The 23,075-nt window shown below is 35.5% G+C and overlaps 1 protein-coding gene and 1 long non-coding RNA gene across 3 annotated transcripts in view; one reads left to right on the plus strand and one right to left on the minus strand.

Annotated features, from left to right (window-relative positions):
* The window catches only part of LOC125276741, a 69,992-nt gene extending 59,047 nt beyond the window's left edge, over positions 1–10,945 (minus strand). For both annotated transcript variants that reach the window (XR_007186732.1, XR_007186731.1), the window contains exons 1-2: positions 10,710–10,945; positions 4,919–5,095 (exon numbers count right to left, since the gene is read on the minus strand). This is a non-coding gene — a long non-coding RNA (uncharacterized LOC125276741). The remainder of the gene's footprint in view (positions 1–4,918; positions 5,096–10,709) is intronic.
* Positions 10,946–11,784: 839 nt separating this feature from the next.
* Positions 11,785–20,391, plus strand: syf2 (SYF2 pre-mRNA-splicing factor). Its single transcript, XM_048204563.1, has 7 exons — positions 11,785–11,940; positions 12,204–12,302; positions 14,610–14,735; positions 15,746–15,863; positions 16,114–16,204; positions 16,650–16,748; positions 19,942–20,391. Exons 1-7 carry the CDS (start codon positions 11,923–11,925, stop codon positions 20,105–20,107), a joined length of 717 nt encoding a protein of 238 aa, XP_048060520.1. The 5' UTR covers positions 11,785–11,922; the 3' UTR covers positions 20,108–20,391.
* Positions 20,392–23,075: the final 2,684 nt, after the last annotated feature.

Consider the following 23,075-nt stretch of genomic DNA (forward strand, 5'->3'; position numbering starts at 1 on the left):
ATGCTGCCCTTAAGTCAAATCAAAATGATCATATTTATGAAGTGAGTTAGTTTAAAGCAGGATTATTACAGTTAACTGGAACTAAGGGCACATTTACACAACAACAATGTGCTAAAAACGGAAAAGTTTTTCCTTTAGTTTTTCATGTACAGACGACAACGTTGCCAAAACGATCCCCGTTCACACGGATCCGCGAAAAACGATTACTAACGCTGTACCTTGCCTGGCCAGTTGTTGTCGATGTCACTTTAATAAAGAAAAACTATGCACCTATAGACTGAACACGTAATACACATGCGCATGACATCACCGTTTTCACAAATTTGCATTTTAGTTTACATGGGGACGATAACGGTATCGTTTTCAGAAACGTGCACTTTGAAACCAGTTTTCAAAAGTTCGCGTTTTCAGGCCCCCAAAACCCTGTCGTCATGTAAATGAACAGCCAAAATGCATAGAAAGAGTCCGTTTTTAGTTGAAAACGGTGTTGTGTAAAAATAATAATAATAATAAATAAATAAATAAAAAGCATTTTTGTTCCTTTCAGTAAAATAAATGTTAATATAATAAATATAAGATAAAACATAAAAAAATGTAAACATTTTATTTCTTATTTCATTTAGTTTAATGTGATGTACTAAAAATAACTAAAGGTAAAATAAAATATATTTAATTATACAAGTGTCAAGAACATAAAATGACTAAATCTAACTCAAATAAAAATGGAATTAAAAAAGATTAATAAAAACTATAATAGTATCTGAATGCTAGTAAAATAACACTGGTTTGCAAGTGTGTTTTTGATTTCAAACTACCAATCTGTCATTTTTATCCTGTGTTTCTCTCAACAGCATCCACATTATTTCATGGAAAGAGACTGTAAATAAAAGGTCATAAGTTCTGCCTCTTGTCTAGATTCATCTGGAACGGCAATAAAAATGAAGTGGAAAATACTGGGCAGGGTCTTCTGGATCAAATCACTGTGTTAGTGGATTTGGAAAGCATGTTACTGCAGTAATTCTGTCATGTCATCAGGATTTTGTAGTTTCTTAAAAGCCGTTCCATTACGGATCTCTAGTCAATGATCCAATTTTGCTGCTGAAGATCGATTTTCTTGAGCGAAAAATTTGTCGATTGTAGTTATCGTCCAAATCATGCCACATTTGTTCAGATTTATAATTCAGTAACATGTTTTTTAACTTGTACATTTTGTCATCAATTCCGATTCATGTCAGAGACTCTAGCGTTCCACAACACGATGCCCGTGGGAACCTGGTAGCCCGCATGGAGCCTGTGAGTTGCCCGCAGATCATGTTCTATAAATAGATGTAATTTAAATTTTTTCATAATTCTTACATGACATGAAGGATTCTGTATATAATACAAAATATATATGAAAAAATATTTATAAAAAAAAACATATCCTGCATTTTCACGCACAAAATAATCCAGTGTTAATATATATATAAATATATATATATATATATATATATATATATATATATATATATATATATATATATATATATATATATACAGTACAGACCAAAAGTTTGGAACCACTAAGATTTTTTATGTTTTTAAAAGAAGTTTCGTCTGCTCACCAAGGCTACATTTATTTAATTAAAAATACAGCAAAAAACAGTAATATTGTGAAATATTATTACAATTTAAAATAACTGTGTACTATTTAAATATATTTGACAAAGTAATTTATTCCTGTGATGCAAAGCTGAATTTTCAGCATCGTTACTCCAGTCTTCAGTGTCACATGATCCTTCAGAAATCATTCTAATATGCTGATTTGCTGCTCAATAAACATTTATGATTATTTTCAATGTTGAAAACAGTTGTGTACTTTTTTTTTTTTCAGGATTCTTTGATGAATAGAAAGTTCAAAAGAACAGCATTTATCTGAAATACAAAGCTTCTGTAGCATTATACACTACCGTTCAAACGTTTGGGGTCAGTAAGAATTTTTATTTTTATTTTTTTGAAAAGAAATTAAAGAAATGAATACTTTTATTCAGCAAGGATGCATTAAATCAATCAAAAGTGGCAGTAAAGACATTTATAATGTTACAAAAGATTAGATTTCAGATAAACACTGTTCTTTTGAACTTTCTATTCATCAAATAATCCTGAAAAAAAATATTGTACACAAATATTTTGTACACATTAAATGTTTCTTGAGCAGCAGATCAGCATATTAGAATGATTTCTGAAGGATCATGTGACACTGAAGACTGGAGTAATGATGCTGAAAATTCAGCTTTGCATCACAGGAATAAATTACTTTGTCAAATATATTCAAATAGAAAACAGTTATTTTAAATTGTAATAATATTTCACAATATTACTGTTTTTACTGTATTTTTAATTAAATAAATGTAGCCTTGGTGAGCAGACGAAACTTCTTTTAAAAACATTAAAAATCTTAGTGGTTCCAAACTTTTGGACTGTACTGTATATGTATGTATGTGTTTATATACAGGATCATGTGACACTTTAAGACTAGAATAATGATGCTGAAAAATCAGCTTGGCATCACAGGAAAAAAATGCATTTTAAATTAAATTCAAATAGAAAAAGTTATTTTAAATTGTAAAAATATTTTACAATATTACAGTTTTTACTGTATTTTTATCAAATAAATGCAGCCTTGGTGAGCATAAAAGACTTTTTTCAAAAAACATAAAAAATCTATTTCTATCTATTTTTGTGCATGTAAACACAGTCTGGAGACTACAGCTCCAGAGAGAGAGAGAAAATAATCACAGAAAATGAATGATGTACAGTGTAACCAGAACAGATCTGTACACCCAACATGTGACAGTGAGAGAATATGAGCTGATGAGAAACTAGTGCAGATGATCACTTCTGATGCACTGATCAATAACTGGAATTAATCTGACGTGAGATTGAATATTAATTTCACTGCTTCTAAATCAAAGGATCCTGTCAAAGCTCAAAACCCTGTAATGCTGAACAGGGCACACACACACACACACATACAAACAGCACAGGGCATGTACACACACTCGGTCTTAGTGTTGGCTTCAGATGAGAGCTAGTTTGGTTAGCAGGTGTGTGTGAGCCAGACAAAACTCTTCTGGCGCCACTCACGCATTTCCAGTGTGTGACTGCCAACCCCCCCTCCCCACTTCCTCTCCTGTCAATCATCTACCGCCACACACTAGTACATACTCAAATAGGCACACACACTCTGATCCAACAAAAATTCTACGAGCATAAGTGTATGTGCATAGGCTGTAGAGCTAAGCCCAGGAATGAGTCAAATATCAGTTATGAAAAATTAATTAAAAATATCTGCATTAATTTTTAATTGTCTAGTTTGATCTTATTGTTACAGATGAAGTGTGTCATTTCGTCAATGTTAAAATACTTTCTCCTATCACAGTTTCATATACCGAGACAATTTGTAGGTTGAGCATCTAACACAAATCAGACGAACGCTGTGCGCCATTCAGATTTGAGAAAACATGATAAATTCCAATTTATTTGAACTACATTTGAATTGAGGTAGAAAACAGGATGCAGCAAATGCAGTTGAATGTAGCAAACAGAACTAGGGCTGCACGATATATCGAATGAGATTGTCACGCGCATTTCGTCAGTAAAGCCGGTTCCCTGATTACCGCTAAATCGCCATCACCTGCTTTCAAATGGAGCGCCATTTAATAGACAGAACCGTAGATCACTGACAAGCCACGCTATATCGCGTTCATTATCGCAGATGAATCGCCTTCGATAATGAATGCGATATTGCGTGGCTTTTCAGTGATCTACGGCTCTGTCTATTAAATGGCGCTCCATTTGAAAGCAGGTGATGGCGATTTAGCGGTAATCAGGGAACCGGCTTTACTGACGAAATGCACGTGACAATCTCATGCGATATATCTTGCAGCCCTAAACAGAACATTTAAATGTTATACTGTAATGTAAGAAGAATTACAATGAATTGAATTCAAATCAATTTATATAACGATGGATGGATGGATGGATGGATGGATGGATGGGCAGAATGTATTGCCTATGCTGAATTTCTTTGCATTCCATTACAACTTCCGGTTGGGTGTGGCCAATTCGATTCAAATTCGCACTCTCGAATTAATCAGTTTTGCATGTTGCACAAGCTTAGTATGTCTATCACGAGGAAATACCTATGCTTTCTTTTGTTCGAATGATTGGTTATTTCCTTAAGTCATGTGACACAAACAAAACGTAGTCTCATCATATACGGAGGGAAAACAAACCTCAGTTACCACAGTTACCAGACTAAGAGACTGTTTTTAGAAAGAAACATGCCTGAACATTGTTGTGGAGATCTTCCAATAATAAATAATCCAAAAAGTGTATTTTCTAAAAGAAGACTAGAGTGGACACAAGCAAAAAGAAATGGTCCTCATCATCATTATGATTTCAAATGCTTTCTGCAGGTCGTCTGTGAGTGTGTGAGAGAGAGTTTGGAAATGTACTCCATCAATCCATGCGTTAAAGGAGAACAGGAAAAAAAGGGATAGAGGATGGAGAATTTTCTGACCGCATGCAGGCGTCTGGCTTCCTTACTTAGACACTGTGTTTAAACCATCGCTCCATAAAGAACAGAGGCCTTCAAAGTCACTGACTTCCCATTGGGCCACAAATTGTCACAGCAACCGGTGGCCAATCTTAAACCGCTATGACCAAGCAGGGGAAGTGAGATCATACGCCTGCACGGCTTGGCAGAGGGCATCCGAATACCCCTCGCCATGCACATGTGGGCCTGTTAAACATGGTGGGCAGGACAGAGGCCTTCAGCGAACCACAGCGCTCCTTAATGCATCCCAGAAAACCCTCAGCCTGTACGAAGCCCTTTAAAAACTCCCGTCTCTCTCAGTTACGGCTGCTTACTTACTGCGGTTAATACTCCCATCCAAGTCCGGCAAGCTCTGATTCAGCTCTCAGAAGCTTGATTTTCCGTGCCGCTTCATCCCCCCGGTCGGGCTGATTCGGGATGTTTCCACACAGATGAAAGAGTGTGAGCTTCAGCAGAGATGATATAATTGTTTCCAGCTCACACTGGAAGGATATCCTATGATCACACAGACAAAAGGGAGAGAAGGAAGAAAGACATGACAAGTGTGCATTAAGACAAACAGACACATGGTTCATTGGCATGCTGAGTTCCTCTCTGGCAGCGTGCAATGAGTTTATTCATTTGTATCATCTGAGAAGGTGAACAAAACCCTCTTTCACAAGGCCATGACCTTTTGGGAAGGCTCAAATTTTATATATATATATATATATATAACACACATTGTCAGAGTTGGTAGAGGTGGGTTGAAAGGAATCTACATTAGCAGCAACTGCTAACAATTGACTCACAATTGATTTCAATAGTGTTTGCCGATAATATGTTGCTAATCTAAACCTGTGATACACTAATACACATAAAAATACATAGTATAAATAAGTAGTAAATGAAGTAATCATTCATTTTTAATTATACTGATGGATATTGAATGAATTTTATTTTTTTCGCTTTATCCACCATCTCAGACAATCTCATCTCAAAGCACTATGGGACTGCAATCAACAAGAAAGATACTGCAATGCATTTTAATAATAATGTCCAGTTATAAAATGTCTGTTGAGAAATCGAGCTAGTTTGTTTAAGTTGGTTTAGATGGTTAACCTGGTCAAGCAGGTTATTTATGGACCATCCTGGACCACCAAAAAAACAGCTGGTATCATTTAAAAGTATAATCTGTACCCATAAAAGATGGAATATACAAGGGGTCCAAGGTGAGATCATGAAATTTCTTCTCTAGAGATAATAACTGTGTGTATAAATGTTAATTAGTGCAAGAGATTCAATATAAACACAAAAACCGGGGCAGAAATATGTGCTAAAATGCAGTAGGCTTAACAGTTTAAACTGGTTTTGGGGTCAAAAGATGGTGAAAATCAGGAGCAGCAACGTGAAAACAAATGAGAATCTCTATCTCTCAATCTCATACTGTCTTCCATTTGATCTGATCTGTGAATCCTTGAGCTAAATGCTGGATCGATAGGGAGGTCTGTTTGCACACAGCTGTGTGTCCAGAGGCTGTTGGCACGACCTGAGAATCCACAACGACTTATTGTGTAAAAACAGCATTAAAGTAAGGTCAAACAGAAAGAGAAGATCTTGAGATTTTTTTTTTTTTTATTTTAAGGAATTAATAGCTCTATTCAGCAAGGATGCTTTAAATTGATCAAATGTGACAGTACAGACATTTATAATGTTACAACAGATTTCTCTTTCAAATAAATGCTGTTCTGTTGAACTTTAATTCTTTTCAAAGAACCCTGAAAAAAGTAGCATGGTTTCCATAAAAATATGAAGCAGAACTGTTTTGTAATAATTGACATTGATAATAATAATAAGAAATGTTTCTTAAGCAGCAAATCATCATATTAGAATGATTTCTGAAGGATCATGTGACACTGAAGACTGGAGTAATGATGCTGAAAATTCAGCTTTGCCATCACAGGAATAAATTATATTTTAAAATCAATTCAATTAGAAAACAGTTGTTATAAACTAATAATATTTCATTATATATTGTATGTTTTGATCAAGTAAATGCAGCCTTGGTGAGCATAAGAGACTTCTTTAAAAAAGCATTTAAATGTTTTTTTGTTTTGTTTTTTGAACTGGTATATGATTTTTCAGACTGGCCCTTGAGAAGTGTGTTGCAGGCCTTTAGCTGAAGTTAGCTGCATTTGAGTATCACAGTCTCAATCTTTGGTTTGTGTTGTGCTCATCTTGTGTTGAAATCTAAGACAGAGGCTCATGCTTCTTTCGTTAAAGATTAAGGGATCTGAGAATGTAAATATTTCCAGCTGATGAGCTGAGCTGAATGAAACGGGCTGAAATCAAAGCCCAAGGCAATGCCTTCAACTGTCCTTATGATGGAAAAACAGCAGTAAACACACACACACAAAATCAAAAACTTTTTCTGCTTGATTCTATTGATGTTACATGGCGCCCCCTATTGACAAGCACCTTAGAGTAATTTTTGAGTGAAAACAGGACATTCTCATAGTTCTTGCACAATTATGAGTAAAATAAGGGTCTAAACATCACAGACTGAGCTCTGCATACTTGAAGTGTGTGCCTGCAACGAATAGATAGATAGATAGATAGATAGATAGATAGATAGATAGATAGATAGATAGATAGATAGATAGATAGATAGATAGATAGATAGATAGATAGATAGATAGATAGATAGATAGATAGATATTTTTTATTGTAAATTATTTAAAAAAATTAAACTTTCATTTATACAAGATTCCTTCATTTATAATATTATATCTCTTGTTCTTTGAAACCACACTAATGGGGAAGACTGCTGACATGGCAATGGTCCAGGAGACAATCATTGACACCCTCCACAAAGAATGTAAGTCACAGAAGGTCATTACTGAATGGGGTGGCTGTTTACAGAGTGATGTATCAAAGCATATTGAATGCAAAGTTGACTGGAAGGAAGAAATTGGGTAGGCAAAGGTGCACAAGCAACAGGGATGACCGCAAGCTTGAGAATACTGTCAAGTAAAGCCGATTCAGACACTTGGGAGAGCTCACAATGAGTCAAATGAAGCCGGAGTCAGCGCATCAAGAGTCACCACACTCAGACATCTTCAGGAAAAGGACTACCAAGCCACTTTTGAAACAGAAACAACATCAGAAGCATCTTACCTGGGCTAAGGAGAAAAAGAACTGGACAGTGAACAGTGGTCAAAAGTCCTCTTTTCAGATAAAAGTAAATTTTGCATTTCATGTTGAAATCATGGTCCCAGAGTCTGAGGGAAGACTGGAGAGGCACAGAATCCAAGCTGCTTGAAGTCTAGTGGGAAGTTTCTGAAGTCAGTAATGATTTGGGGGGCCGTGACGTCTGCTGGTGTTGGTCCATTGTGTTTTATCAAGTGCAAAGTCAATGCAGCCATCTTCCAGAAGATTTTGGAGCACTTTATGCTTCCATCTGCTGACAAGCTTTATGGAGATGCTGATTTCCTTTTCCAGCAGGACTTTAGCACCTGCCCACAGTGCAAAAACCACTTCCAAGTGGTTTGCTGACCATGATATTACTGTGTTTTATTGGCCAGCCAACATGTCTGACCCCTGAATCTATGGGATATTTTCAAGAGAAAGATGAGAAACAGTTGATCCAACAATATATAGATGATCTGAAGGCTCAATAGTGCCTCAGCAGTGCCACAGGCTGATCACTTCCATGCCACACTTCACTGATGCTGTAATATGTGCTGCCGACCAAGTATTGAGTGTACTAATGAACATACTTTAAAGAACTTGAACTTTTCTGTTTTGAAAATCCATTTTTTGATTGATCTTAGGAAATATTCTAATATTTTGAGATACTGGATTTTGGATTTTCATGAGCTGTACGCTCTAATCATCAAAATTAAAAAAAAAAAAAAAAAAAAAAAAACTTTTGAAATGTTTTACTTTACATGTAGGGAATCTAGAATATATGAAAGTTTCATTTTTTTTTTAAATAATTTACAATAAAAAATGAACTTTTTCACGATATTCTAATTATATGACCAGCACCTGTAGATAGATAGATAGATAGATAGATAGATAGATAGATATGTCAGTGTTCCTCTGGGAGACAGAAGGTCATTGCTACACACAATCCTCTGGACCTCCTTTGATGTGTGCTATAATTTATTTTAATTGGTAATTTATTGGATTTATTGCTATCAGTGAGCAGTTATCTCTATGGTTTTCTTTTAGAAATCTGCAGACACGCTGGTCTTTCATATTAACCTTGGCGCACGGAAATATCCCATGTGACAGGGTTGGCGGCACTATGCATTACACATAGTGTTCAAATACAAAAGTGTTTTTGGAGTTTCTCATTTTATTGGGATAATTATGAAAATATCCATAAGCCTGTTGTGCTCATGAGTGCCCCTGGGATACAGGCAATGACAGTTTACTTCCAAAGCATAAAATCAGTCCAGAGAATTACGTCTGACCAGATAAGTTGCATATGATTACTGACGCTCAACGTGGCCTTGAGTTACCAGACTGCTGACATGAGATGTGCATGTGATTCAGATTGTACATGGGCTGCTGTTGTGTCACAATGTGTGTGTCTGTTTTTTACTTGGAAACTTTCACCTGGAGACATAGTTTTTGCAGAGATGTGGATGTATGCAAAGCAATAACATGAAACAATTAAAAAAGTTATTCAATTTTGTCATCATAACACTGTTTATGAAATGTTTGCAGAAACAGGTGTGTAAAATGCATTCTGGGACATTCTGGTCTCTGGTGCTCACCAAGGCTGCATAAGTAAAAACAGTAATATTGTGAAATATTATTACAATTTAAAATAACTGTTTTATATTTTAATATACTTTAAAATATCATTTATTTCTGTGATGCAAAGCTGAATTTTCAGCATCATTACTCCAGTCTTCAGTGTCACATGATCCTTCAGAAATCATTCTAATATGCTGATTCGTTGCTCAAGAAAAATGTATTATACTTTTCAATGTTGAAAACAGTTGTGCTGCTTCATATTTTTTGTGGAAACCGTAATACATTTTTTCAAGATTCTTGGATAAATAGGAAGTTCAAAAGAACAGTGTTTATTTTAAATAGAAATAGTTTGTAACAATTTTTTTTTCACTTTGAACAATTTACTGCAACTTTGCTGAATTAAAAGTATTAAATTCTTTTTAAAAAATTCTGACTGACCCCATACGTATGAATGGTAGTGTATATAAACTAAACAAATTTCTATATAGGTGCATTACATATCTATCAGGAAGGCATATAAACATTTTTCAACTTTGTCAAGCAAATATTTCAAAGTTTACCTCAACAAGCTTTATGCTTTTCAAGTTTAAAAAGACAGTTGAATTTTTTTTGAACTTCCTTACATTTAAAATTCAAATGGAACTCTGCATCCTGTGTGCTACCTTAATTCAAATTACAGAATATAAATGGATTTCTAAAAGGCATTCTCAGTTCAATGCAGAATATCATTTTTTAAACTTCCAGGGCTAAAGCTGAAAAAGTGAGCAAATTCTATTGCAGTAGCTGTTTCAGCTACACATGCACAAGTGGTTTGACGCTTGATAAGCAAGCCACCTGACAATACTCTGTGTGTGTGCATGTCTGGACCCTCCCTTGGTGGGTAAGTGAGCTGGTGAAGTCAAAGCTTTGTTTGGTTTGGCCTGTTCAACCTCATGCTCATGGGCAGCGGAAATGAAAGAAATAGTAATTAGGGAAATGGAATGATTTTATTGGCAGTGTTTTCTATACCAGTTACAACCCAGATGTCAGGCAGCTGAACACACTGGGGCTGGTCTGAACCATGAAGCAAAATGGAGGATGCATCCATTTATCAAACAACACTATAGAATAGATTATGTAGTTTTCTGATGGAATCCAGCTGAATGACCTCCTACCACTGATAATTTCAGCCAAGAATACCTGCTTACTATTTTCTGAATACTGTCAATATACACAGTAGGCCATACACAATATTTATTAAAAAAAGAAATAATAATAATAATAAAATAAAATAAAATAAACACACATTTGGCCTTATTTTTAATTCACTTTTGGGCAAATATGTCATTTGGCAACCTGATGAAATCAAGAAAATTCATAATACCTGGAGAAAGAAAGCTATCTTTGATAGTGTCATCTGAAGAGCAGATGCTTGACATGAAGCTGGTCCTCCCTGGATGTACAAGACGAAATATTCCAAAACATTTTGAGTCAGTATATGCCTTGTGACTAATCACTCTGAAGCTAGTTAGCTAGTTGGCTAGTTAACAAGCATGGCTCATTTAGCCCCTGCTGGTAGATTCTGGAACTACACCACCTGACTACAAAGAGAAACATTCTCCATTGACTGCCATTCAAAATTAATTATTTATTATCAGCTTATCAAATGTCAAAAATGTATATCAAACGTTTGGATGAATAATTCACATTCATCATAGATCACAGTCTTTGAAAGAAGTCTCTTCTGCATTTATTTGATCAAAAATACAGTAAACATACAGAAAAAAAAATCTGATATATTTCTGATATGTTGAGACTGGGTTGCCATCACAGTAATAAATATATTTTAAAAATATATTCAAATAGAAAACAGTTAAATTGTAATACTATTTCATGATATTACTGTTTTTATTGTATTTTTTAATCAAAGAAATTCAGACTTGGTGAGCATATGAGACGTCTTTCAAAACATTAAAAGATCGTAATTATTGCGATTATTAAAATTTGTATATTATTTAACATATGTTGCTAATATATTTATTGTATTTTAGTAGATATTTTACCAGTAATCAGTTCTTTTTAAATGACTATTTATAAAATAAATATGCATTTTATGAATATATTTTTGTATATAATATATATTAGATAAGATTTATAAATATAGATATATTATAGATAATATATTATAGAGATAGATAGAATCTAAAATATCATAAAAAGAATTCTCTTGATGTGAAGTCTTGAGTTTGAGGGTGGTTTGGTTTTTTTGCCATCTGGGTTGCAGAACAAGCACATCAGTTCATTAGTGTAGCTTCTGATCTAGAGCTTGCTTTAATCTGAAATTGTAAACTCTAGTTAATTACATCCTCTTAAAGAGAATGTAATTATACATAATCAGAGGAGCAGTGGAGTTTACGTCAATGGCACATAGCAGATGAGTCGAGATGAGTCGCCATTGTGTTTGAACCGCGGCATATGTATATATAATTTAATATCGTGCTAAGAACAAACTATTAAGAAAGCGGAACTACATATTAGGTCTTTAGTTCTCAGTCGAAAGGAAATGTGTGACGTACTTCCTCTTTAAGACAAGCAACATGGCCACTAGCGCAGAGGTAAACAAAACACGAGATACAAAATACTTTGTGTTAATCTAACAGACGTGTTTATTGTTTATTTGTATACTGTTTAATAGTTATTATAAATGTGAAGTTATCGAATTATCGATTATCTGTTGTCAGTACATTATTCTTATTGTCATGGCTAACAATGCTAACATCGGTCTATGAAATCTAATCTAATCATAGTGTTCAGTATCTGAGATTTCAGTGATATTATTAAGCCTTGTATGCGGTACATTGATATCTTCGCCGTTCAGGTTGTTGCTCCCAGCAGTGAAGAGGAAGCCGCAGAGACTCCAGCAGCACAGAAGAGGGAAGAGAGGCTCAGAAAGTTCAGAGAGCTTCATTTCAAGAGGGTAAGTACGTTACATTTGTCCTCATATTTTTGAAACCCTTAAACTCAGACCATTTATTATAGCTAATGCCCAGTTTTACAACTGGTATTAACTTGTCTTAGATGATATGATCATATCACAAGTGGTCAGATGTGACCAATCACAGTTTACACCTGGTAGCAACATTTGTCTCCTGTAGCCACTTGTTATTAGAATTTAAGGTAAAATACTACAGGCAAAACATTTGTTTTTTAATCCACTGGTCGATTTTGGACTATTTTGCTACCATAGCATGTCTCGTTTCAGACTAGCGGAAAGAAAACACCCAAAATACACATTTAAGTGCTTTGTTTTGTCTTTTTTACACTTAGGTATTTACTTTTGTACATATAAATTACAATGCATATCTTTAAAGGTGCCCTAGAATTGAAAATTGAATTTACATCGGCATAGTAAAATAATTACAGTTCTGTACATGGAAATGACATACAGTGAGTCTCAAACACCATTGTTTCCTCCTCCTTATGTAAATTTGATTTGTGTAAAAGACCTCTGAAGAAGAGGTGAATCTCAACATAACACCGACTGTGATGCAGCAGTCGGGATCATTAATATGTACGCCCCCAAATTTTGCATATGCCAGCCCATGCTCAAGGCATTAGACAAGCCAGTATTAACGTCTGGATATGCACAGCTGAATCATCAGATTAAGTAAGCAAGCAAGGACAATAGTGAAAAATGGCAGATGGAGCAATAATAACTGTCATGATCCATGATTTCATGATATTTTTAGTGATATTTGTAAATTGTCTTTCTAAATCTGCCCCAAACTTCACATGATTCATTAGAGTCCTGACCTGAAGACATCTACCTGCCAATATACAGTTAGTCATAGCGTCACCTGCAGGCAACAGGAAGTTACATGTTTTTCACTAAGATTAACTCCTCATAGAGATTTAATCAGATCAACATCATATGTTGTCAGTCTAATCTTAAGGCCTTTGCGACGCTAAATTGTGAAGATCTTGAGTTTTCACTGAAGGGTGTGTCCGTGGCGGCCTGACAAAGTCTGATGTTTCGCCAAGAAAGAGGAAGCAGTTGTAACTCAGACTTCACATCTGTGGTATGAATCCTGGTCTGAAGATACATATATGCAAATATTTAGTTAGTCATAGCGCCACCTGCTGGCAACAGAAAATGGCATGCTTTACAGTGTAATTCAATCCCAGAAACTCATTTCAATATGCCACAAAGTACTAAACATACTAGAAACACGTTAAATCATGCAATGGCTAAGTGTTAATTTTTGCGATTATCGTCACAAAACAGGAAGTTGTTGTAACTCAGGCATATGATGTCCGATCGATCTGCTCCAAACTTCACATGTTTGATAATAGTCCTGGCCTGAAGGCATCTCCATGGCAATATTCAGTTACAGTCAAAGCGCCACCTCTTGGCAGCAGGAAGTGTGGCACTTTGAAATGACTTTGCCATAATTCTCCTGTAATTACTCGCTTACATGCATGTCGCCCACTTTTCAAAGTTTTCCTAAGGCCAAATGGTGGCGGTGGGCCCGGGTGCCAGGGCCTTTCATCGCTGCTTGCAGCTTTAATTCAGTGTTTAGATTTCTGTTCTGGAAATTAATGCAAATTGGTGCATATTTATTTAGATAATGCTTAATTTGTATATTAAAACATAACATTTCAGAAAACTTGTGACCAAATCAAAACAGTTGTTTTACAATTAGCTGAGGAAGTATGGTGAGATCTATTAGTTAAGATTTTTTTACCCTGTTCAGATATGTTGTATATATCCAAAATAATGCTTTGTGAAAAATAAAGCAAAGATGATGAATGAACGACAAGGAAGAACAGAAAATGAACATGCAGTACACAAAAGTGTATACAAGCAAGAGTTGGTTGTTAGTCTCCAGACAAACAATGACACTCAAAACTGTCCTGTTACTACAGTTAACATTACAACAACAGCATATATTGTTACGCACGTATGGAGCTGGAAACAATGCAGGCCCGCTCAGGTCTCTCCAGCACTGGAAAGCTTTTTTTGCAGTCCGATCCACTTTCAACAGCATTTCTTAAAAATTGCTTACTGCACCTTTGAAGAAAAGAATCTTACTCAAAGCACCACATGACACTTGCTTGTTGAGGCGTGTGTCGCATCCCTGACATAAGTCAAGTGAAAGGACCTTTAGTGTAGTTTGAGAGCAAACTCTGTACTGGTGTTTCTTTGGGTGAAAACGATTGACGGAGCTCAACAGAATCTGCTCTATTAACACCCATATGAAATGTGATTGACTTCTGTTGGTAGAATGAGGCCAGAAAGCTGAATCATCAGGAGGTGGTGGAGGAGGACAAGAGACTGAAGCTGCCGTCAAACTGGGAGGCCAAGAAAGCTCGTCTAGAGTATGAACTCATAGTGGACCAAAAGAAAAAGGTACAGCACTTGAGTTCAGACCTACAGTGTGTTGTTTCTGCTCCATGAAATGGAGCTACAAAAATAATGACAACACAAACAGTGTTGCTGCCTGCGAATGATCGCATATAGTGACCAAACTCACAAAGCTGGTTGAGCCACAGCACTGTTTTAAAAGATTTCCTCCAGTGTTCATTTGAATCTGCATGTTTCCTGATGTTTTGAGATAAATTAGTTCATACTATAAGACATTATAACATATAAGACATTATAAGTCATACTGTAATATGAATGATTTCTTTTCTGTCTTAGCAAAAAAACATGTTAATTTAATTTCCACATTTTTTTTTCTGGACATACACTGCCATTCAAACGTTTAGAATCTGTAAGATTTTTTTTTTATGATTCTTTAAGATTTTTTATTATTAATGTTTTTGAAAGTAGTCTCACCAAGGCTGTATTTATTTGATGAAAACACAGTAAAACAGTAATATTGTAAAATATTATTACATTTTAAAATAAATGTTTTCTATTCGAATATGTAATTTCTAAAATGTAGTTTCCTGTGATGCAAAGCTGAATTTTCAGCATCATTACTCCAGTCTTCAGTGTCACATGATCCTTCAGAAATCATTCTAATATGCTTATAAAATATTTCTGATTATCATCAGTGTTGAAAACAGTAGAAAATTTATGGATTTTTTTTTTTCAGGATTCTTTTATAAAAAATTTTTTTTTTTAAAGAATGCCGTTTATTTGAGATGGAAATCTTTTGTAAACATTATAAATGTCTGTATTGTCACTTATAATCAATTTAATGCATTGTTACTAAAAAAAAAAAGTATTGATTTTATTTAAACAAAAAAAAATCTCACTGACCCCAAACATTTGTGTTTGCTGTCATTTGGCTTCCCTACTCTCTATGTGCCGGTATCAACCATTAAAAGCCCCCTTATCAATCAAGCACTAATTATGATTATGCAGTCTGTGAGGACAAGTGTGTAAAGGTGTGATTTCTGTTTGTGTGTTAGGAGTGTGCAGAGCGTGGCGAGGACTATGACCGTGTGAAGCTCCTGGAGATCAGTGCTGAAGATGCAGAGAGATGGGAGAGAAAGAAAAAGAAGAAAAACCCTGATCCAGGATTCTCAGGTATAAAACACTCATTTACATCATGAATATTATTAAGCAATCTGATTGATGGGCTCAGAGCAAGAGGGAATGTGGCTGCCATGTGTGATACTAAAAATGTGAAAATGAAAACATGCAGAGCCTGTGTTTCACGCCTGGTTATCATTGGTTCTGGCAATTATTATAATTTTCCTTCTGCTTCTCCTTGTAAGACCCCTTTTCCAGACCCCCACAGCTGGATGTGTGTCTTTATTCATCTGTGTGTGTGTAGGGTACGCTGAGGCCCAGTTGAGACAGTACCAGAGACTGACAAAGCAGATCAAGCCGGATATGGACAACTATGAGAGACAGAGAGAGGAGTGGTGAGACTTTATTTATTCTCATTCAACTTCTGAAATATGCACACATTATTGAAGTTAGTTGTAATTCAAGACTCTAAAGACTTCAAGAATTCAAGACTTCAACACTGAAATCACAATGTGGCTCAGTGCAATTGTCCAAAATGTCAAGAAATGAAAGAGAAAAAAAGTCCATACAACTTGTGCACTATATTCCCATATTCTTGCACTATATTCTTATGTCTCTTGGTTACAAGACATTCATACCAATGAATATGCCTTTATTGACATCACATCTGATGTGGCACATTTTCACTTTGAAAGCTGTTGTGGAAGTAAAGTCTAATGAATATTAGAAAGTGAGTCAAAGGACAAATTTTGTAGCTGTGATGCTAGTGGCACATAAATTAAACACACCATATATAAAAATAAATGGTGGTTGATTTGTATGTATTTCATTTGCTCCTAGTGGAGAAGATTTCCACCCCACCTCCAACAGTCTGATTCACGGCACTCACGTTCCCTCTAAAGAGAGCATCGACCGCATGGTGGACGACGTGGAGAAACAGTAAGAATCTTTGTTTGTTTTTACGAAGGGAATCTGGTCAATTTCAGATCTTATATTCAGCAGAAGCACCTGGTGAGCAGATCTGTTGATACACTATTACTGCTTGCACACCTCAACGGTCCTCCATCAGAGTCAGAGTAGATAGTGGCTCTTTTGAAGGTGATGTTGCAGCCAATTTTAGAGCTCCACCTCCTTGTGTGTTTGTTCCTCGCTCCAGATGTGTTTGTGCCGTTGCGTGCCTGTCGCACATCCATGTGTGTGCCGGCGAGGGTTTGTTTATGCGAGAGACGGCATTCTTCTATTTTGGAGGAGCTGCTTTTAGCTTCTGAGAAACATTAGACAGGGCTACGGCTGCCAGATTGTGACGCACAAACACGCTTTGAAGATGTTTGAAGAAACGTCTGTGTGTGCGTGGGGGGACATGGGAGTCTCTTTGATGGACTTTGAAAACTGACATTGTCTGCTAAAGCATCAAACTTTTAGAAATGAATGGTTGGAGTATAACTGGGGAATATAACAGATGTGTGGTGCTTATGTGACGATTCTGATGGTGATGTAAAGTTGTAATGTGCTTCTTTGACCATTATGTTTCCTAAAGACAGTGTTATTTTAGTATAATTTATATACTATTATAGTATTTATTAATATTTTGTAGTTCAAGCTTAGTTCAAGCATCAATAAAACAGTTTGTGAACAATATGTAACTTAACTTGCATTTACCTCAAAGTAATCCAATGTTCACATTTTCTTAGTTGGTTATAAAAACACTAGAGAGAAGCTTATTTACTGTTAATTATACATATGTTTGAATAAACTTGCCATGAATACAAGTGTTTATGAAACTACCATATGTGCAACTGAGTTATACAAACATTTCAGTTTTTATTTGAGTGTAATTGAATATAGCAGTTTAATATAATAGCTGTGTTGTTAATTTTAACCTCTAATAATATTATAGTAAGCTACCAAATGACAGGGTTTACATCATTAGTTGGGAAAGATTTTTTTTCCTTAAGAAAATCAAACTATAGATATCGGTATCCACATTAGCAGATATCATTCTGAATAATCGGCTGCCGGTATTGGCGGAGAAATTTAGTATCAGTGCATCTGTAGTAATTTTAGTACTTCAACTTCAGCTAATATAGTTAGCGCTTTTTTTCAATTTTTTCAAATCTTTTTTTTTATTTTTTTATCTGATATTATATTTTCCTTTATTTCCGCTTCATTTTAATCAAAGTCCCTTTAAGACAAGTCATTTCACTCGGTGGCCATCTTTGAAACGCCTCTCGGGCATCATGCAGCTCCTATCTCTTTGAATGGGGAAGCATCAAATTCTCCAAAACTGTTCGCCAACCTTACGATTAAATTTCATATTTGAAATCACCAATGAAATCTAACAACAACCGGCTCATACATTTAGTTTCTAAATGCTCGAATCATTACAAAAAAACTGTATTTTTTCAGGCTGGATAAAGCTAATGCGCACGCGCAGACCTAAATGCGCGTCTCTTCGGAGGCGCGCGTCTGACTGTTTCTATAGAAACCGGTGATTCTAACGGCCGCTGAAGTGACGCGTGACTTTACCAGTCGGCGATTGGCTCTTATTTAGAAGGCGGGGCTTATTCCGCCATATTGCACGTTACACTTTAGGTGCGTCCCAATTCGCGTACTTGTGCACTATTCCATGGCGTTTTTAAGTATAAATAGTGCGAGTAGTGCGTTCACACAGAAAATTCCAAAAAGAAAAAGTGCACTTTAAATACACGGATGATGCACTAAATTAACGGAAAAAATGAAGTGTGGAATGTTGGACACTTCGTGCACTCGACTGTGGCAGCTTTAATTACGTAGTGGAGGGGAAGGGAGGATCGGACTCCGTTGTTAAATGACAAAATAACCTTATACAATTCACGCACTACATGGATGAGTGCATAGTGCACAAGTGCATAGTGTATAATGCGTCATTTGGGACGCAACTTTTCTCCCATTCAAAACAATGCGAGTGACACGTCTTGTTATTCTATAGTCTTTTTTTTTAATTAACAAAAATGTTTTATAATAGTTTTAGTTAACAACAACAACAACAACAACAACAACAACAACAACAGCACTGATGCAATATCTGGATCAACATGCACATTCCCAAATTTCTATATATCCTAATTATTGTTAATATGTAATTCATTATTTCCAGGAGCTCATTGCTTCTACCTTCAATTAAACTGCTAACAGTGATTGTAAATTACATTTCCTAAATTATTACATTATTAGCTAACTGCATTCTCTAAATTGTAATGTTGACATGCATTCTCTGTAAAGCTGCTTTGAAACGATATGTATCGTGAAAAGCGCTATACAAATAAATGTGAATTGAATTGAATTGAATTGTGAATTGAGGGCAAAAAAATTGAATCTCCGAGTCCGATTCAAAGTTCAGTGTCAAAAACAGCAATTCGATTCTGTAAATTTGTTTCTCTGAATCAGTTATATTTGTTTTAAAGGTGCAGTGTGTAAATTTTAGCTTCTCTATATTGCGAATAGGCAAGTTCGGTCCTAGAGAGCCGCTGTCCTGCAGAGTTTAGCTCCAACCCTGAAAAAAACCTTCACCTCCCCTATAGCCTTAGTAATCCTGAAGAACTTGATTAGCTTGTTCAGGTGAGTTTGATTAAGGTTGGAGCTAAACTATGCAGGACAGCGGCTCTCTAGGACCGAACTTGCCTACCCCTGGTTTAGGGTTACTGTAGAAACGTGCCGGCGCAAAATGACGACTTAACATGTAAGGGGACCCGCGGTGTATGTAGATAGAAATGGCTCATTCTAAGGTAATAAAAAAAGTTTATTGTGTAAGGTCTTTATGCACCACTGTTAACATAGTTATGTATATTATATTGCATTTCTGTCAATAGATCCTCCTAAATTTTACACATTGCACCTTTAATGAATTCATTCAAAACACATTTTTCTCTTTTTCATGTTTGTTTACTGAAAAAGTATTATTTTAAACTGGGTTTTTACTGTTTTAGTTCTTGCATTAAACATTTTGAATATACTTGATTGAAATTCTGGTTCTTCAGATTGATTTTTTTTTTTTTTTTTTTAAATATAATATAATATACATACTGTATATTCCAACCCTTTTTAGAGGTAGAAATGTGTGTAATCTCCATAAATGTGTTCTTGTGTGTTTTAGGATTGAAAAGCGCTCAAAATACAGTCGCCGCAGGGCCTACAATGACGATGCTGATATTGATTATATCAACGAGAGGAACGCCAAGTTCAACAAGAAGGCTGAACGTTTCTACGGCAAATACACCGCAGAGATCAAACAGAACCTGGAGAGAGGAACAGCCGTGTAACCATAGAGACTGTTACTATGGACTCCATCCACCAAGCAACCAGAAGTCATTCACAAATATTTTTAAGATGTGCGTTTTTCTCCCCTACGGTTGTCGTTTATTTTATTTTTTTATTTTTTCCTCCCCAAATTCTCTTACAAAGTTTTCATTCTGGTAAAATGATTTGCCTGTAGTGGGAAAGCAGATATCTACCTGTCAGTGTTTTGCTTTTGCTTTTGTGTGTGTAAATTTATTCATTTCCGCAGCAGTTGATATTTACTTCAATAAAACATTTTCATATCTAACACAATTGACTTCATGGTGTTTTATGATGTAATCTAAGCAGGTTTGTACCACAGCATTTGTGATTTGTTGAATCTGGTTGGTTAACAGATGTGACTGGAAAGTTGTTGTTCAACACAAAATTGAATTCACAATGAAAAACATTTTTATTTTCAAGACGGTATCTAGACACACCACTCGTTTGCAATGTGATGGTCACATGAAAACACTATTGTTAGAAACACTAAGGATAGAATGCCTACTGTATGGATCAAAATATTTAGCAGTATACAATATATACTCTACAGTATTCAGTTAGTAAGTATTCTATTCTAAATGCTGACAATAACTGCAAGGCTATGAAGTAGTAGGCTTGTTGAAGGCATTACAGTTTAGAAGTACCTTTAGTGCACTTCACCATGTCAGTGTTATTAATTAAAAACCATTTTCGATAATTGAAATAAGCTGAAATACAATATAAATACTAAGTGAAAAACTTACTTGCTTATAAGAAACTTAATTGTAATAAGCTATATGAGATAATTACTAAAACTAAGTTAAAATAATAAAAAACTAATTTATGAATATGAATAAATACTATAATAGTGTATAAATAATACTAAAATAATAATGTGCCTTGTTCTTTCTCAACTAGTTATGGAAGATAATTCTTTGTTGCATGAAGTCGAGTAGTTCTAAACTAGTGCATTTTAGGAATGAAAACATTTACTAACTGTGTACTAATCGAGGGAAATTGACTCCAGACAGTTTCATTTAGCATTATTAAAATATCAATGAACCCTTGAGGTGTAAAGACCACATTGACCACCTTGGCTTGGGTGTGCATTAATATGCAATAATTCAAAGATCCAAATTGAATTATTGCATGCATAAATCATGGAAAAAGAGAGTGATTAATCGACTGCATCAGTGAGTGTGAGAACTCGACGTGATCATTTATCTTTTCTGAAGATTCTTGCAACATCAAAGTGTCAATTATTGAGTTATCTCCGTCATCGTTGCCCTCAAGCTTCGGGAGATTAGTGAAGAGGCTTGTGACCTGAACTGACTTCAAAGCAAATCACAGATCTTCACAGACTGTTGTACTGTCTGTTCCTATCAAAAATAAATAACAAAGCATCAGCACTTTCTAGTATGATTTAATGTAAACGGTTCATCAGACATGCAGAGCATTCTGCATTCATCAAGCCCCAGTTCAAATCCACAAGCTAAAATCATCCTCAGGGCCCAGTTTTTCAAAAGTAATCCACTAGGATTTTGGATAACGGATTGGATCAAATCTTGAAAATGTGTTTTTCAAAAGAAAAAACGGATTACATAATCGGATTAGATCACGTAATCCAATCTTGGTTTTGATCCGGATCAAACCTTTAGTTTGGGTTTTTCAGAACTTTTTTTGTAGGATTTGGATCACTTTGATCCAAAAAAACAGGATTATCCTGATCCCAACAGGGGGTAGGATTTCAAGGTGGATTCCAGGAGGAAAATGTAGTAAAACTTTAAAACTAGTCAAAAAATACAACATTTTTATCATGTAATATACATACACATTTTTATCTTGCTCTTGATTAGTTTAACTGTTAAAGTAATAAATTAAATGCAGACATTAGTCTACATATTTAGTCTTTCGGTAACCTACTCTAAAGTAAAAAGAAATTTTGGTGCCATAAAACAATCCCTAAACAGCTGTAAATATCCAACAAAAATATATTTAATTCAAAACCCATATTCTTTCTATCAACATGTCCCTTTAGGGCCTCCGTAGAGCACTGGAAATCCAGATTTGGTGATCCTGAAAAGTTCCTATCCGGATCAGTTTGATCCAATCCGATGTTGCTTTAAAAAACTGGCTCCAAAAGTAAGCTGGATTACGTGATCACGGATCGCAAAAAAAGGATTACTAAATCTGGATCAATTTTATCCGGATTAAACCTTTTGAAAAACTGGGCCCAGAAGACTGTATAGGATTGAACGTGTATCAGAGACCTCTGGCATCTGCATAAATGAATATGTTATGAATTATCCTGGTGGGGGGAGCAGGGGTAATTGGCTTTAGGGTGGCTGCTTTCAAAGCTTGGTGTGTTGAGAATTAGAGCCGTGCCTTGTTTATGATTTCCTGCTTTTGTTCTCAGTGGCAGTATTGGCTGCGGGTGATTAGACGAAGGGGGCCACACAAATCAAACGCTTTGATATCTGAGCCGCTCATTGAGCAACTTTGACTTGGGCTCTTCATATAGACCTCTTTTTTCAAATTTGGAGAAACAGGGCTTCCATTGAAAGAAAGAATTCCATTCAACAGTTTCTCCTCAAATCCACGCACCACAATCCACAAGAGCTGTAGTCATAAGTGAAACTGCTTGGGGTGTTTTTGCTGGTTACCTCAGAGTGGCAAACATCTGCCAAAGGCTCATCATCCGACTGGTGCCTGCTTTACAATCCCAATGGCCTGTTTCTGAAGGAATAGAGCAATTATGTTGCTTAACCTTTAGATTTATCTGTCGCTCTGTGTTTTGTTTGCCTGGCTTTGGAAATAAAGACAAGTATATATTTTTTGGGTTCAAAAAATGTGTATAATACATAGCCTACTGCTTACTATTTCTGTGATATGCAATATAAAAACACTACCATTCAATAGTTTGGGATTGGTACGATTTTTAAATGTTTTTGAACGTCTCTTATGCTCACT

The sequence above is a fragment of the Megalobrama amblycephala genome, linkage group LG10 (genome assembly GCF_018812025.1).
Source record: "Megalobrama amblycephala isolate DHTTF-2021 linkage group LG10, ASM1881202v1, whole genome shotgun sequence".
In the NCBI taxonomy this organism is placed as follows: Eukaryota; Metazoa; Chordata; class Actinopteri; order Cypriniformes; family Xenocyprididae; genus Megalobrama; species Megalobrama amblycephala.

What these genes read in the sequence shown, in the direction of transcription:
- syf2 (XM_048204563.1), top strand. An exon ending in GAGAGCTTCATTTCAAGAGG is followed by an intron (nt 12,303 to 14,609) that starts GTAAGTACGTTA and finishes TTCTGTTGGTAG; the next exon opens with AATGAGGCCAGAAAGCTGAA. An exon ending in CCCTGATCCAGGATTCTCAG is followed by an intron (nt 15,864 to 16,113) that starts GTATAAAACACT and finishes GTGTGTGTGTAG; the next exon opens with GGTACGCTGAGGCCCAGTTG.